This window comes from Peromyscus eremicus, chromosome 1, assembly GCF_949786415.1.
Source record: "Peromyscus eremicus chromosome 1, PerEre_H2_v1, whole genome shotgun sequence".
Taxonomy (NCBI): domain Eukaryota; kingdom Metazoa; phylum Chordata; class Mammalia; order Rodentia; family Cricetidae; genus Peromyscus; species Peromyscus eremicus.
Window position 1 is genome coordinate 53,144,919 of NC_081416.1, and position 15,283 is coordinate 53,160,201.

Sequence of the window (15,283 nt, forward strand, 5' to 3'; positions counted from 1 at the left end):
TGAGCTTACTGTAGAAAGTAGGCTACAGAGCAGCTTGGGACAGGGGCATCCAGTGGTCCTGGGGAACGACATTGGCTCCTGTGAGACAGTTCTTGCCCTCCATTCCTCACAGAACAGCGTCCTCTCCACCAGCACAAACCGAAGCAGGAACTCCCCACTTTTGGACAGGGCCAGCCTTGGCCAGTCCTCTATCCAGAATGGTAAAGACAGGTGAGTACCTGGACTGCCTGCCGTGCGCTTGGGGCCCACTTCTCACAGTGGGCAGTGATGCCTGTCAGTAGCCTCATCTGCTGCCTCTCCAGAGCAGTGTCCCTGGAGTCCTGTCCTGGCCCTGTCCAGTCTAGCCATCCACCCTCCCTGCTCCATGCCATCCCCTCCTCCTGTCCTCCTCTGCTCCTTGACATTTGCCAAGCCTAGGGTACCAGTGAGCAGCTCGTCAGTCTTCCTGCTTCTTCGCCACACAAAGTCTAGAATTGCCCATCTCTCTAGGTACCTTCCGGCTTTGGGTTGGGGTCCCAGCTGAGGACAGGACTCCCCAGTGAGGGCTTTCTTGTGGCCTCAGAAGCAGAGTTCCCTCCTTGCCTACCACCTTGCTTGGTGTCTTACATTCCTGGTCCCACCTCTTTTGAGACTAATGGACGTTTCTCCTCAGCAGTATTCTATTCTTTGTGTAGAGGGAAAATCCTTGTTCTCACATTTCCTCGGAGACTCGTGTGGCCTCGAGACGGTGGCCTCTTGTCAGCTTCCCTCATTTTTGGTTTTCTCTTCCCAGGCTCTGGCCTCCCTGGCTGTTTACTCACCTTGTCCTCCACTTCTAATGGCTCACCTTAGTTCTCACTGGCCTGGAGCCACTCCCTGGGCCTGACCTGCATCCGCTGAGGCTACAGCTCTGACCTTGCCCTTGCTTCCTAACCCAGGCTCTTATCTCACCCTTAATCCGGGCCTCTCCGCTGCTTTTGTCTCCTAGCCTAACCATGCCAGGGTCCCGGGCCTCCACGGCTTCTGCTTCTGCCGCAGTCTCTGCGGCCCGGCCCCGCCAGCACCAGAAATCCATGTCTGCCTCCGTACACCCCAACAAGGCCTCTGGGTTGCCCCCCACGGAGAGTAACTGTGAGGTGCCTCGGCCCAGGCAAGTGTGCTGGGGTAGCTAATGAACTTGTCCCCAGCCTGTCCCCACCCCTGCCCTAGAGTATCTTCCCACCTAGGGGACCTGCTCCCTTTTTGTCATCTTAGCAACAACCAGGAACTGGAGGACACAAACAGTAGTAATTCCTCCTCTTCCTCCTCCAGCCCCTCAGAACAGGCGCACAGGAAGCTGTCCTGAGCTCCAGAGGGAAGGCTCTTTGTCCTATTCTGAACCTTCTTAGCTTTCCTCAGGGACAGTCAGCTCTCGAGGGTTCTCGTTGTCCCCACGCAGGTCCACGCCGACTCTCTCAGCCTGTACTGCTTGCATACATGGGTCCTCCTTGTCTCCCTTCCCTCCTCCCCAGACATCTCACTACTGTCCTCAATGGTCAGTCCTTTCCTTCTGTGTCCTCTGTGATGGCTGCTTCTGCCCCAGCATTCCCCCATCGCCATCCCAGGGCCTGCGTGTGCTCAGTACAGTGGCTCCCTGTACCTGACATGTGCCTTTGCCCTACCTCTCTTCCCACAGCACAGCCCCCCAGCGTGTCCCTGTCGCCTCCCCCTCCGCCCACAACATCAGCAGCAGTGGTGGAGCCCCAGACCGAACTAATTTCCCCCGGGGTGTGTCCAGTCGAAGCACCTTCCATGCTGGGCAGCTCCGACAGGTGCGGGACCAGCAGAATCTGCCCTACGGTGTGACCCCAGCTTCTCCCTCTGGCCATAGCCAGGGCCGGCGGGGGGCCTCTGGCAGCATCTTCAGCAAGTTCACCTCCAAGTTTGTCCGCAGGTGAGAGGGGCTGGGTCCAGGCCTTCTCACTTGCATGGGGGTTGGGGTGGGGACCGCAGAGCTGGGGTTGGGGCCTCAGCAGAACTAAGAAATAGAGTTGTTCTCAACATCTTAGGCACCTAGACTCATCCTCTTAGGCCTTTCCCCAGCTCTTCTCAGGCACCCCTAATTTGATGGCCCCAAGCAGATGGGCGATGCCGCCTCCTCTCTAGGGGAGTGTGAACTCAGATGCTAAAATAAAAGCCCCCTCTTCTCTCCTGGGTTCCCATGGAAACTTATATTTGGTGACGCAGCTGCAAAGTCATGAGGCATGAGCCAGGCTGGGTTGACAAGATTTTCCTAGTCTATTCTTGCCCCTTTGACCTCCTTCCCTGTTCTCCATCCCCCAGGTAGATTGTGTCTGGCTCTAACTATGTTCTTCTGCCCCAGGGCTTCCCAGGGCAAAGCCCATAAATGAAATGGCTGCTGAGGGCTGCAGTGGCCTCTCCTGCAGCGCCAGGGTTCCAGTGCCTTCCTGGCCTAGACCCAGGTGGGGAATCTCTTCATGAGGCTTCTCAGGCCTGAGCCCCTGTCACAGAGATGAGGGGCCTAAGGTGGCTCAGCCATGGGATCTCCTGGGGTACTCTGTCCCTATTCAACCCTGGAGTCTAAACTGTTCAGAACCAGGTGGGGCTTTGGAGAGCAAACCTCTCCACCCCTGCTGCTTGTCCCTCACCCATCCGAGCCACCAGACACAAGCGAGGCCGCAGGGTGAACAGAGCTGAAGTCCAGGACTCTGGTCTCGCTGAGCGGCTCTTCTGAGACTGGGGAGACCCTTGAGCCTGGAAAGCCCGCTCCCACCTGCTTAGCCACACACCGTCTTGTTGGTTTTTGTTTTTTGTTTGTTTGTTTGATTGGGTTTTTTTTATTTCTTTTTTTATTTTGTCTTTTTTTGTTTGTTTTTTTTTTTAGAAATCTGTCTTTCAGGTTTGCCAGAAGGTAGGCGTTGAGCCCACTCTGTGTGTGTGTGTCTGTCTGTCTGTGTCTTTGTCCTGCCTCTGTCACTAACTCCCCTGTTGGCTGATGCTTCCTGTCTTTCTACCTTGTGTATGTGGACTTCCTGTCTGCTATCTTAAAGGGATGAAGACTTCTCTGTTGGGGTCTTAGCCCTAAGCTGACCGTCCTGCACCTTCACACTGGCAGGACTTCAAATACATGTTCTGAGAGGACATTTGAGTCCCTCAGAGCAGATGGCTCTGAAAGTGAGGGACCTCCCTTGGTCTGCAGGCGCATTGTCCTCAGGAGAGGAGAGGAGACCTCAGGGACTGTCCCTTTAAGATGGTGTCCTACCCACCCAGGTCTGGTCACCTTGGGCTCCCTTTCTGGTCCTTTCCCTGTTGTGTGCATGTGCTCCAAGTCACCTCACGGGGTTGAGGCACATCTGGAATGAGGTTTCATTTGGTGTGTCCTGGGCTTGCTGAACCTCAGGGCTGTGACCTATCCCCCCTGGACTATGGCATGACAGGACTTTGGAGTACTACAGGGACCTTAGGGTCCCTTGGCTAGCCTGACTCCTCCAGGCCCCGAAGCCTTTACCTCATAGATGTAGTACAGCGCCCCCTTCTGGTAGGTGCTGCAGAACTGACCCAGCCCACCCTGGCACAGCATCTGGGCGCTTACGCTGCTCTCCTCTGGGCTGTTTCCTCCAGATGTCGCCTGAGCCTGCCAAAGAGCCAAGAGCTGGATATTCTCAGGCAGGGGTCATTCTGCCGCCAGGCCCTGGTGAAACAGCAGGAGGCCCACACCCTGCTCCTGCATCTCCCTTCCTGGGATAGATCCTGGCTTGTTCAGCCTGGCCATGTCCTCTGCAGGCCTAGGTACGCCAGGTACTGAGCTGCAGACTGAGGGCCAGATTGGGAGCTCTGGATTTGCCTGGCAGGTGCCTTGGCTCCCCAGATGAAGGCGAGATGGGCCAGATGGGATCTTGAGACATCCCTACCCACCCACCCACCTGACCCCAGCTCACCGCATGGCTGGCAGGGCCTGCCCCCTAGGGGCCTGGAGAGAGCAGCCGGAGCCCTATCCTTTGCACTCGGGCCTGCTCACAGTGTGCTTGTTGGCATCTGTGTCTGTGTCTTCTGCTCCTTTTACATGTGCTGCTGCTGCACTCTCCTCTTTCTTGTCCCTCCTCTCCCCTGCAGCCCCCAGAATCCCAGCTCCAGACACTCATCTTCCTGGCAGGAGCTGGAGAAGCCGCTCAGCGGGGCCAGATCTCTTTCTCACCTCCCTAGGGCCCTGCCCAGCCCTTGCCTTATGTGAGCAGCCAGCCTGGCAGCCAGCAGTAGGGGAACTAGCAACACAGTGGCCTTGCCCACTGGGCCACAGGCACCTGTCCCAGGTGTCATCTACCTAACAACTCCAGGTTCTGACACAGTAAACCTCTAAGAGGCTTTCACGGTCCCTCTTCTATCATCATTCTGACACCCTGGTTATTGGCACAAAAATTTGCTCCCAGCCCTGATTCCAGCGATCTTGAGCCTGACTGTGGCCTGGAAGGGGAGCTACTGGTGCTGGGCTGTGTGCTGGGTACATGTGCCTGCACAGCCACACCCTCCTCCCCCAGAGCTGGGGCTCCTTCCACCAGCACAGATCTCTGGGAATGTGGGGAGGGACAGCCCCCTGCTGGGGTTCCCTGTCAGAGTGAGGCAGTCAAGCTGCCTGTGTGGGGCGCTGCCAAGCCATGTTGGCCTGTAGATGACTGGCAAGTAGCTTTTGGGTTTGGGTCCTGCCCCCCAACTGGTGGCATGTCCCCAGACCCAACCTCACCTGGGTCTGCAGGGTGGAAGGAGCGAGAGATCCCAGACTAAACTCTCCCTCGCTCTGTTTTTTGAGGAACCTGAATGAACCTGAAAGCAAAGACCGAGTGGAGACGCTCAGGTGAGAGGGCCGGAGCCAGCACTGCCGGCCCTGCCCAAGCCACCGGGCCTGTCAGCCTCCTGCTCCTCTTTCTCCTGCCACTGGCGCTCTCTCTGGCGATTCTGCTCTGCCTCCCTCTTGGGGGCTCCCTTTCCTAGGAGAATTTCCCTTTCCCACGCCTACCTGCAGTGGTTCTGGGCCCTGCTCAGGTCCTGGTGCGTTACGAACCAGAGCCCTGACAGGGCAGGGTGCTCCAGGTTCCCACCCTTCCTGGCCTTGCTGCTCAGCCTCATCATCCTCATGGAGGACAGTCTGCTTGGTGCTGCTCAGTGCACTTGTTTCCTGCCTGATCCCCCAAAGAAAAGAACCAGTTAACAGCATGGAACTGTCACCCTACCCTAGCTGGGCTCTTCTCACCCCTCCATCCTGAGAGACAAGAGCCAGAGGCCTCCCATGTCCCATGTGCCAGGACAAGGGACCGCTGCTCCCTCTTGCAGCCTGGCCGCCCGCACTCCTTCCTGCTTTCCTCTCTGTCTGCCAGGGTCTGTCTGCCAGGGTGGTTCTCTCATGGGTGGGATGCCTCAGCCTCCATCTTAGGCCTCCCTCTGCCCTCTCCACAGACCTCCCGTGGTAGGCGGTGGAGGCAACGACAAGGAAAAGGAAGAGTTTCGGGAGGCCAAGCCTCGTTCCCTGCGCTTCACCTGGAGCATGAAGACCACGAGCTCCATGGAGCCCAGTGAGATGATGCGGGAGATCCGCAAGGTGCTGGACGCCAACAGCTGCCAGAGCGAGCTGCACGAGCGGTACATGCTGCTGTGCATGCACGGCACCCCGGGCCACGAGAACTTTGTGCAGTGGGAGATGGAGGTCTGCAAACTGCCCCGGCTCTCTCTCAACGGTGTTCGGTTCAAGCGGATATCGGGCACCTCCATGGCCTTCAAAAACATTGCCTCCAAAATAGCCAACGAGCTGAAGCTTTAACAGGCTGTCGGGAGGGGGCAGCGGAGACCCACCGGTGGACTTGGCTGCTTGGGCCAACCCTGCGTTCCCCTGGGAGAAACTGCGGGATGAATTGGTGTGTCTCCCCTGCTGGCACTTGTCCCCTTCCAGGCCCTTCTCAGTTTTTTTCTTCCATGTTTGTGGGGGAAGGGAAATGGTTCTTCCTCCCTCACATTCGCCCCTGCCCAGAAGTCCCTCCTTCCCCTCTTCCCCTACAGGAGGCAAAGGAAGGGGAAGGGTGGGGTGGGGGCAGGGCTCCCCCTCGGTACTGCGGTTGCACAGAGTATTTCGCCTAAACCAAGAAAATTTTTATTACCAAAAAGAAAAAAAAAAGAAAAAAAAATCCCAGCGGCCACCTTTCCTCCTGCCCCATTGGGACAGTCAAGACTGGATCTGTGGGGTTCCCGGGAGGGTGGCTCAGGGCTGGAACACTCTCAGGCAAGAGCGGTGGAGTTCCCGGGCAGGCCCTCCGCCAGGCCCACTTTGGGCTTCTCCCCTCTCCCCACTTCTTTCCCCTCCAAGCAACCCACCAGAGGTGGCCTTCCCTTGCCCCCAGGCCCTTGGGCTACAGGCCTTTACGCTGGGGCCCAGTGGGGGTACTGCACAGCCTTGGCGAGGGTGGGCGGTGGGACCCTGGCTCCCTCCATACCATATCCTCTGCTCTCCTTCCCCAGAGCTGGGCACTTCTTTCCATGAGCTGCTGTGGGGATATTTGTTCCCCTCCTCAGAAGTCTGTGCCATCTCCCACCTTTCCGGCGGAAGGCGGGGCTGACCCCAGTACTGGGAGAGGGAAGGGGGCTGGGCCATGGGCTCTCAGCCCCCAGGGGGCCGCTTGGGAACAGGGACACAGGCTTCTCCGTTCTGGGCGTCTTTGTCTGAAAGCACAGCCCCTCACCACCACCACCCCACTGCTCCCCCTTCCTTGGCATTAATCTGGGCACCGTTCTCATCTCTCAGCCTTGCCTTTTCTTCCTGGCGCTGCTGCCCTCCTCTCAGGAGACTGTCCAGGGCCTCTAGGGCTGCCTGGCGGAAGGCTGGATTGGGCAGCAGGTCCAGGAGCCTCTGTCCTCCATAGGGTGGGGCAAAGTGACTCCCGCTTGCTAACCTCCAAGGCCAGTGTGTGAATGGGTGGCTCTAGGCGCTTGGCTGGTGGTGGCCACTGCACCCCTTAATTTATTTCTCTGCTGTTTCAGTTCTTGAGAAATTGGGGGAGTCTTACAGAGGCTACCCCTGCCCTCACCTGAGTTGTACATTTTTTTTTTTGTGATGGGTTTTATTTTTTATTTTATTATTATTATTTTTTTTTTTTTTGATTTACGATGACTCCACTCCCAGCCCCAGTGTCGTGTGTCACCCCCCTCCCACCCGGTCATCACCTTGGCTCCCAGACCAGGCCAGACTCCGCCACATGTTGAGTCCTTGGGTTCCAGGAAGGGACCTTGCCAACCTCAACCCTCCAGCCCCATGCTCCACTGGCTATGTCTCAGACCAAGGGCTCCTCCTCCTTCCCCTCTTGCCCTATGGAACAGCCCGGGTGCTCCAAGGGGGCCAGGAGGGCATGGCTTGGCTCCCAGCAAATGGGGTGGGGGCCGGGGCACCCAGGCAAGGTGGCCCCTCCCTGCCTAGCCCCCTCTTCCTCTACCCTGCACTTAGTTTCTCCTCTGGATCAAACACGTAATAAAGAGAATGTTTGGAATCTGAGATGCCACCTCCTGTCTCTTCTCCCTGCCGGCGGGGACTCAGTGCCCGCCCCTGGGCAAGATGTGGCCTAGCCTGCCTGCCTTGCAGGAAAGAATTGGTTACTGTCTTGGTCCTGGGGGAGGCCAATGCTGGGTGGCCAGTTCCCTTCCACCCTCACAAAGACATGAAGATGCATACATTAAGAGGTTGCATTTATTTCTTTTTTAAAAATGTTGAAAAATAAACCCTTGTCTGTGTTAAGTCCCCAACCCTCCTTTCTCCAAGCTTGGGGGTGGACAAAGTGGGCCCCTCACGCTGCTCGACATTCTTCCTACCAGGTCTCTGCCATCCCCACCCCAGACCCCTCCCCACTGCACCTGACTTATTGCTAAAAGGAGGGAAAGGTGAGTGAGGCCAGCCAACACCTCAGCTGCCCTCTTCCCCCACCCCATGCTAAAGTCACCACCCCCACACAAAAGGTAGGCCCAGAGGCCAGGCCCTCGGCAGGCAGGCAGGCAAGGAGGCGGCCGTTCCAGTCACAGCCAGGAAGCAGAGTCCCTGCAGGCCCTGAGCTCTAGCCCCTGGCTGGGGGTTGACAAGCTCAGCTGCCAGGATCGCATGCAGAACCCACAGGTCCAAGCTGTGCCAACTGGCAGCTCTGGGTCTTTGAAAGACCTGGCAAAAGCCCTAGTCCCTTCTGTCCTTAGTGATGCTAGAGACATCCAGCCAAGGGGTTCAGGAGCCTCTGGGCAGTGGAGGATCCAGGGCTCAAATTGAGGGTGCAGGGGGCTCCAAGGGGGCTCCCATCAGGGCAGGTGGAGGCTGAGGACCAGGGCGGGCACTGTGGCGAGAGGCAGCCAGGGCAGGGCGGATGAGAGGTGGTGGGGGCTGGTTGGGGGCCAGCCGGGGCTGCAGGAAGCGGCCCTGTTGCAGGGGAGGTGGCTGGCGGAGCAATGTGGGAGCTGTGGGCAGAGGTGGCCTCAGCAGTGGAGGTGGCTGGGAAAGCGAGGTAGGTGGCGGAGGCGGGGGCGGTGCAGGGGGTACTGATCGGGGTACTGATGTTGAGACAGATGTAATCTGGACCTGAGGGGAGAGAGAAGGGTGAGGAGGCCTGCTCCTGCACATGCGTGGCGGCCCTGGAGATTTCCCCCCTGCTTCTCACCTCATCATCTTCTTCTAGGGCTGGGGCTGGCACAGGAGCCCCTCGCCTGGCCTCTTCCATGGGGACTGGAGCTGCAGGGGCCCCATCCTGCTCAGCCTCCCATTCCTGCAGCACCTCCTCCAGGTTGAAGCGGCGACGGTAGCTCACAAAGAAGGTCTTCACTTGGGTCAGAGTCTTGTTCCCAATCACCTCCGCAATAGCCCCAAAGTCTTTGCCATATCTACGAATAGCTGTGAGGATCAAAAAGGGCAGCAGACTGTTAAATGCCCCCCCAGAACTATTTACTTCCCCTCCACTTCAACTCCTGGAAAGGTAAGAGGTCTCTAGGGTTCTCAGTTCTCGCCACTGCCTGACCCACCTTGTACAGCCAGAAGTTGCTCATCTGTGGTCCAGCGGGAATTGAACTTGGTATTGGCCTAAAAAACAAGGAATATAAATAACCATTATACTGAAAATATGTAAAGGGAGAGAGGGGATAGAGAGATGGTTCAGCAGTTAAGAGCACTGGCTCTCCAGGAGAGCACCTACATGGAGGCTCACAACCCTCTGAAACTCCAGCTCTAGGGTCTGGTGCCCTCTTCTGGCCTCCATGGACTGCAGGTACACATGTGGTACACTTACAAAGATGTAGACAAACACTCCTACACATGAATAGAAATAATCTTTAAAAGTACGCCGAGCAGTGGGGGCGCACACCTTTAATCCTAGCACTCAGGAGGCAGAGACAGGCGGAAAGCCTGGTCTACAGAGTGAGTTCCAGGACAGCCAAGGGTACACAGAGAAACCCTGTCTCAAAAAAACCAAAAATATCAATTAATTAAAATATGTATGTGGAGGCTGGTTAGATGTCTCAGCAGGTAAAGGCTTCTTCCATCAAACCTGATGACCTGAGTTTGATCCCCAGGATCCACAACATGGAAAGAGAACCAGCTCCTACAAATTACCCCTCCAACCTCCACGCAGGCACTATGACAGGTCCCGCCACCCCATCTGAGTCCACCCCACCCAAGTTAATAAATGTGAAACATATGCTTCCGCAGGGCGGTGGTGGCGCTCGCCTTTAATCCCAGCACTCAGGAGGCAGAGACAGGCGGATCTCTGAGTTCGAGGCCAGCCTGGTCTATAGAGCGAGATCCAGGACAGGCTCCAAAGCTACACAGAGAAACCGTGGGGGGGGGGGGGGGGGTTATGCTTCCTAGGCAGACACCCTCCTCATTTCTGTCCTGCCTTTAGGGAAAAGCCCCTTTTGTACTCTAATAAAAACATAACAGCCTTACCTCAGGGGGGCGGAGAGGGTCGATGCCACCCTCCAGTGCTTGTCGGAGGCTGCTGTTGGTCTGCTTCATGCTCTGAACCTAGGCCAAGAAGGAGAAAGGAGCATGGACCTCTGCATCCTAGGAAGGGCCGCCCCCTCCCCCAGGTCCTTTTTCCCCCAGTAGAGCACTGGGGACTGCCACCACCATCCAGTCCATTCCTCCTTCACAATCGTAGGACACTAGTGATTGGCTCATGTGGGTGGAACATTTTTGTTTGATTGGGTTTTGTTTTGTTTTGTTTTTTGTCTTTTTGTCTTTTTTGAGGGAACCACAACCCAGGCTGGCCTCAAACTTGCTATAGAGCTGAGAACTCCTAATTCTCCTGCCTCTGCCTCTCAAGTGCTGGGATTACTAGTAATTGCCACAGCACCCAGCTTTCTTATTTGAGACCAAGTCTTGCGGCTTGCCAGGAGGCCGAGGGGTGAAAAAGACAGGTAAAAGTGTTTGCCACAAAGCCCAATCAAAACCTAAGTTTGATCCTCAGAACTCACGTAACGGGGGAAGGAAAGAACCACGTGAGCACATGGCACCTGTGCCCATATACATATCATATACACATACATACATCTTGCATACCCTTAAAAGGTACTTGCCACCAATCCTGACCCAAGTCTGATTCCCAGGACCTAACTAGTAGAGAGAACCAACTTCACAAGTTGTCTGACCTCCACACTATGGCATGTGGGAGCCCCGGCCCCACGCACAAAATAATAACAAAATAAATGAGGTAAGGTCTCACATATGCCCCAGATAGCCTCAAATTCACTACGTAGCCAAGGGTAGCCACCTGTCTATGTTTACAGTCTACAAGAACTAGAGAGTAGCTCAGTTGGTATTGCTTGCCCAGCATTGCATGATCCCCAGCACTTCATAAATAGAGCATGATGGTACATGCCTGTAATCCTAGCACTGGAGGTGGGGGGTGGAGGCAGGAGAGTCAGAAATTCAAAGTTATCCTCTGTTACAGAGCAAGTTTGAGACTAGCCTGGAATACATGAGACCCTGTTCCCCACTCCCCCCAAAAAAGGCCAGGGAGCTGGCCAGACAGGCAGGTAAAAGTACTCAAAGTATTTGCTACAAAGCCCGACAACTTGAGTTTGCTACCCAGAACTCATGAAAAGGCAGAAAAAACGAACCACGTGAACACCAAAGCACAAGTGCCATGCACCTATCATACGTACATGTGCATGCCTACACACACACACACACACACACACACACACACCAGAAAAGAATGTCAAGTTACCCTGAATCCCTGACAGTGGGACAGAGCCAAGCTTGGCACTGCACCATTTCCCTTACACCGCAGCTGCCCCAACACAGGTCTCAGGAGCTGATGACCCCCTCTGCATGGCCCCCTTTCCTTGGGCCCCCACCTGGCGCTTAAGAGAGATGAGCTGTGAGTCGAGACCTCGGAGTGTGAGGTTAGCAAGGTCTGGGCTTCCTGATACTGCAGTGAGGCCTTCAGGACTCAGGTACATGCCCTTGGGCGGCCGTCTCCGAGTTCGAAGTGGGTGGTGGCGGTACTGAGACACCTGAACCTCCTTCTTCCCAGGACCAGGCCGTGCATTCAGAGGTCGAGATGGCAGAGGCTGAAGGGAAATAAAGAACACTGTGTATGTCTGAGGCCAAGGTGAGAGGTGGCCAGGGCAGAGCAGCTAGGGACCTCACCTCTCGCTTGGGGTCTCCAGTGTCTGGCTCTCCCTCACTCACAGCTCCTCGTCCCTCTTCAAGCTCATCACTGCTGACACAGGGCCAGGGAGAAAATGAGGGAAGGCCCAACCCAAAACAGTCAGCCCCCTGCCCCTACCAACAACCCCCACCCCCACCTGTCTTCTTTGTCCTTGCGGCCACCCAGCCGCCTGGCCTGCCTGTCCATCACACTAGTTCGACTCCGGGTCTTCTTCCAAGAGTAGTAATACTTCACCAGGCTGGGGATCAGCTTGTCGGGTAGCTGGGGAGGCAAGGCCAGAAACAGGAGTCCACCTGAGACTCTGGCCCCAGGTAAGCTGTTTGGGACTGAAGGGCCGAGGAACACGCAATGGGCCAGGGACGTCAAGTCTTACCATCTGCTGGATCCGCTGGAAGCACTTGCCGTGGAATCCAAAGGCCTGTTCAAACAGCACCTTGTCCTCCACCGTCCACTCATCGGGGAAGGGGGTGAAGTTGGCCAGGTCAGCCAGGGATTTCTCCACATCGTGCTTATGCCACAGAAGCATGCCGAGTGCCTGGCCCAGGACAGAAGCAGCTCAGGCCCGGCCACCCCAGGACTGCTCTACCCCGTCCCACTCCCATCCCTCAGGACCTCCGGCTCACCTGCTCAATGTTGTAGCCATGCTTCTCCTTGGCCATGGCAATGTACTTGTCAACTGCAGGGGGAAGGAGTGGGGGGTCACAGAGGGTAAGCCCCCGAAGCAAGACTTGTCAGCCTACAGCCCCCTTCTTTATCTTGCCCAGGCTGGTCTCAAGCTCCGACCACAGACTTCCACGTAGAGGAGGCTAACGGCCCACTTCTCAGGAAGAGCTGGCCCGGGGAGAGCAGGGCTCCTGCTCCCAAGACTGGGCCTGAGGGCGGCCCACCCCACTCACGTTTGGCATCCGATACACAGTGGTTGGGTGACCACACCAACATCCCCTTCAGCTCCTTGTTGCTATAGCGCGCTGGGCTCTCTGGAAGTCAGAAGAGCAGAATTGGCTTTGTGGCACTCACGGGAACAGGAGACCACTGGGCAACACTGTCAAGCTGGGAGGTGAGGCCCAGAAGGGAAGGCAGAGCAGGAAAAGTAACAGTACCACGGGGCCACCCACCCCGCCCACCGCCTGTCCCTCAAGCAGGAGCCAGCCAAGAGTTCCCAGGTGGGGCTGCAGGCCAAGCCATCAGCCTCCCCCACCCCTCCATGTCTGTCCTGCCACTCACCAGGCTTGCACTCCGGAATTACTGCTTGGTAATTGGTTCCAACACGGATCATGCTGTCTGTGGAGCCAGGGGAGGCAGTCAAGACTCCAGAGAAGTGGGGGGAGGACATGGCGGGGGAGGGAGCTGATCTAGAGTTCTCCTTTCTGACCACTCAGGGCCCCCACCACCCAGGAGACTCACTTTTCCCTGATGGTCCCCCCAGCAACCCTCCAAGGCGGAGGGGACTGGGAGAAAGACCCTGCCTAGTCATGGCCATGGGGGGAGGGGGGTTAAGAGGACAGTTTAAAGCCCAGGCCAGAGCAAAGTGCTTTGTTCTGGCTGGGGGGGTGGAGGCTTGGAGGGTTACCCCTAGACCTGGAGTGGTCCCTGCAGGGAACCTGGGGCTCCTCCCCACCACATGAGCTTCACAGCTCCGCATGGAGGTGTCTTTCCAGCCCCTGGCCCAATCAGACCTCAGTCCCGGGCAAGGTGGCAAGGTATGAGGGACCCAATCCATCCAAGAGAGGCACCTTAAGCTCCCTCAGCGACTGAGGGCAAAGGGGAGGTGGGTGGCCAGCGGCCCAGGCTGTAGATTGCCCATGCCGGCAGCCCCAAGCATGAGAAAGCAAAGGCTGCAATTCAGGAGCGGCAGAAACCATCTGTGGTTTGCAACTCTCCCCCTCCCCACCTTCCGTGTCCCCTCCCTGGACCAGCGCGCCTTTAACCCTAGGCCACCGGGCTCACCGTGCGAGTGCTCCTCCTCGCTGCTGTCATCCTCCGAGTGCGGCTGTCCGCCGTTGGGTGCCGTCTTGGCCCGACTTCGGGACAGGATCCCGGAGCCCGCACTGGGCTTCTCCATCACCGAGGGCATTACCCCGCCCGGCTGCCCCGGGGGGGCGCGGGAGCCTTTGGAGAGCGTCGGAGCTTGCCGCGCTTGCCTCGAGTGCCGCACCCGGCCCGGCCTGGAGAGGTCGCCACTGAGGCTACGAGAGGCGGGAGGTCAGCGTGGCTAGGGTCCGAGAGGTCGGGGCCCCGGAGGGCTGCCCTAGCGCTCACTGCGACCCCCACGGGCGAGGACGGCAGAAAAGTTTGTGAAGAAGTGGGGGTACGTGGAGGACGGCGCGGCCGGGGGCACACTCGCTCCGTGCGCCCCTCGGGGTTGGGGCTCCCCCGGGAGGAATCGGGGCGCGCTGCCCTCGGGGAGCCCCGGAGCCGCGCCGCGCGCCTGCCCACGCCGTTCGGCCGGCGAGGGCTGCCTCGCAGTGGCCGCCGCTGCGGGCTCCGCGCCCCTCGGCTGTGCCGAGGATGCCCGGTCCCCAGTGGGGGAATCCTGCCCAGCCGGACCCCACGGCAGCCACGCCAGCCCGCGGGGGCCCTGGCGGCGGGACGGCGCGCACGGCGTGCGGCGCTGGAGCAGAGTTGCCGGGAGGCGGGCGGAGCGCAGCCGCGGGCGCCGCCTCGCACCCTCCCCGGCGCGCTCGCTCGCCCCGCCGCGCTCGCGCTACCGCCGCTCGCTCGCCCGCTCTCCGCCGCCGCTCGCTCCTCGCGCACACAATGAAGCTGCTGGCAGGGAAGTAGTGCCGGCTGCGGCCTCAGCACCCCTCCCCCAGTCGATGCCTCCGCCAGCTGAACATCTGGCCCTGGGGTGGGAGGGAGGGCCCGGGGGGCGGGGCCTAGGGCCGGGGCTAGACCTCCAGGGGGTGGGGTCAGGACCAGGATGGGGCCCGCGTACCCCCCCCCAGGGAGCGCCCCTCGTGCCTCTGAGCTCTCAGGCTTTGCCCCTGTGGGTAGACCTCAGTGTCCCCCAGGAGAAGCCCCGGGGTCAGCCCCACCCACAATCACACCGGCTCCACACACTAGTGGGCTCCGATTACTGTGGTCTGCCCCGGGGGCCCAGAGGCCGCCTGTCCGCCCGCCCGGGTGGAGCCCAGCTTTTCCTTCCATTTCTCTTCCTGCCAAGGAACTCCCTGCCCCCCCTTCCGCAGGGGGACCCCCCCCTTTCATGCGCCCTTGGGGGCCAAAGCGGATGGGAGGCCGGACAGGCGCGAGATGAATTTCTCCAAGAGCTACTGGGCCAGAACCTGACTTGTGCCGGATCTGTGGGTCCCCAGGGGTCACCCTTGTGTCTCTTAACTGCTGCAGTTTGCGCCCCAAATCAGTGGTGCCAAAGAGGAAGGGGCACGGAAGCTATAAGGCAAGGTCTGGGTTGAAGGGGGCGAAGCTCCCCACCGGATTCACTGTCACCCCAGCTGGAAGCAGCATTCCCCCTCCCCCCGGACAGGCATGGGCAGAGTGACAGACAGGGAAGCCGGTTGGGAGGCACAGACGGAGTTGGGGGAGGGGGTGGGCAGAGACTTTCAAAGCCAGACCCAGCCACCCTGCCAGGCACACAAAGAGCCAGCGCACTCACCGGCAGCTCGAAG

The 15,283-nt window shown here is 58.4% G+C and overlaps 2 protein-coding genes across 9 annotated transcripts in view; one reads left to right on the forward strand and one right to left on the reverse strand.

Annotated features, from left to right (window-relative positions):
* The window catches only part of Mark2 (microtubule affinity regulating kinase 2), a 68,030-nt gene extending 60,523 nt beyond the window's left edge, over nt 1–7,507 (forward strand). For 3 of the 8 annotated variants that reach the window (XM_059261743.1, XM_059261762.1, XM_059261752.1), the window contains exons 14-19: nt 113–210; nt 968–1,129; nt 1,655–1,912; nt 3,601–3,768; nt 4,784–4,828; nt 5,428–7,507. In XM_059261743.1, the coding sequence (XP_059117726.1) occupies nt 113–210; nt 968–1,129; nt 1,655–1,912; nt 3,601–3,768; nt 4,784–4,828; nt 5,428–5,788 (1,092 nt within the window). In that variant the 3' untranslated portion in view covers nt 5,789–7,507. Of the gene's footprint in view, nt 1–112; nt 211–967; nt 1,130–1,654; nt 1,913–2,863; nt 2,891–3,600; nt 3,769–4,783; nt 4,829–5,427 lie in introns of all 8 variants that reach the window. The other 5 variants (XM_059261770.1, XM_059261776.1, XM_059261793.1 and 2 more) reach the window with 5 other exon arrangements.
* Nucleotides 7,508–8,122: 615 nt separating this feature from the next.
* Rcor2 (REST corepressor 2) lies at nt 8,123–14,083 on the reverse strand. The gene is made up of 12 exons (XM_059261813.1): nt 13,605–14,083; nt 12,882–12,938; nt 12,554–12,634; nt 12,281–12,333; nt 12,031–12,192; nt 11,794–11,918; nt 11,636–11,705; nt 11,341–11,556; nt 9,926–10,003; nt 9,007–9,064; nt 8,649–8,878; nt 8,123–8,569 (listed from the first exon to the last, which is right to left on the reverse strand). Exons 1-12 carry the CDS (start codon nt 13,729–13,731, stop codon nt 8,255–8,257), a joined length of 1,572 nt encoding a protein of 523 aa, XP_059117796.1. The 5' UTR covers nt 13,732–14,083; the 3' UTR covers nt 8,123–8,254.
* Between the last annotated feature and the right edge of the window lie 1,200 nt (nt 14,084–15,283).

Bases quoted from the DNA above. Each gene is read 5' to 3' on its own strand.
- Rcor2 (XM_059261813.1), bottom strand. From the start codon at position 13,731: ATGCCCTCGGTGATGGAGAAGCCCAGTGCGGGCTCCGGGATCCTGTCC. The intron at 12,635-12,881 runs GTGAGTGGCAGG...TCTGACTTCCAG, and splicing joins AATTCCGGAGTGCAAGCCTG to AGAGCCCAGCGCGCTATAGC. The intron at 10,004-11,340 runs GTGGGGGCCCAA...TTCTTGGCCTAG, and splicing joins TCATCTCTCTTAAGCGCCAG to GTTCAGAGCATGAAGCAGAC.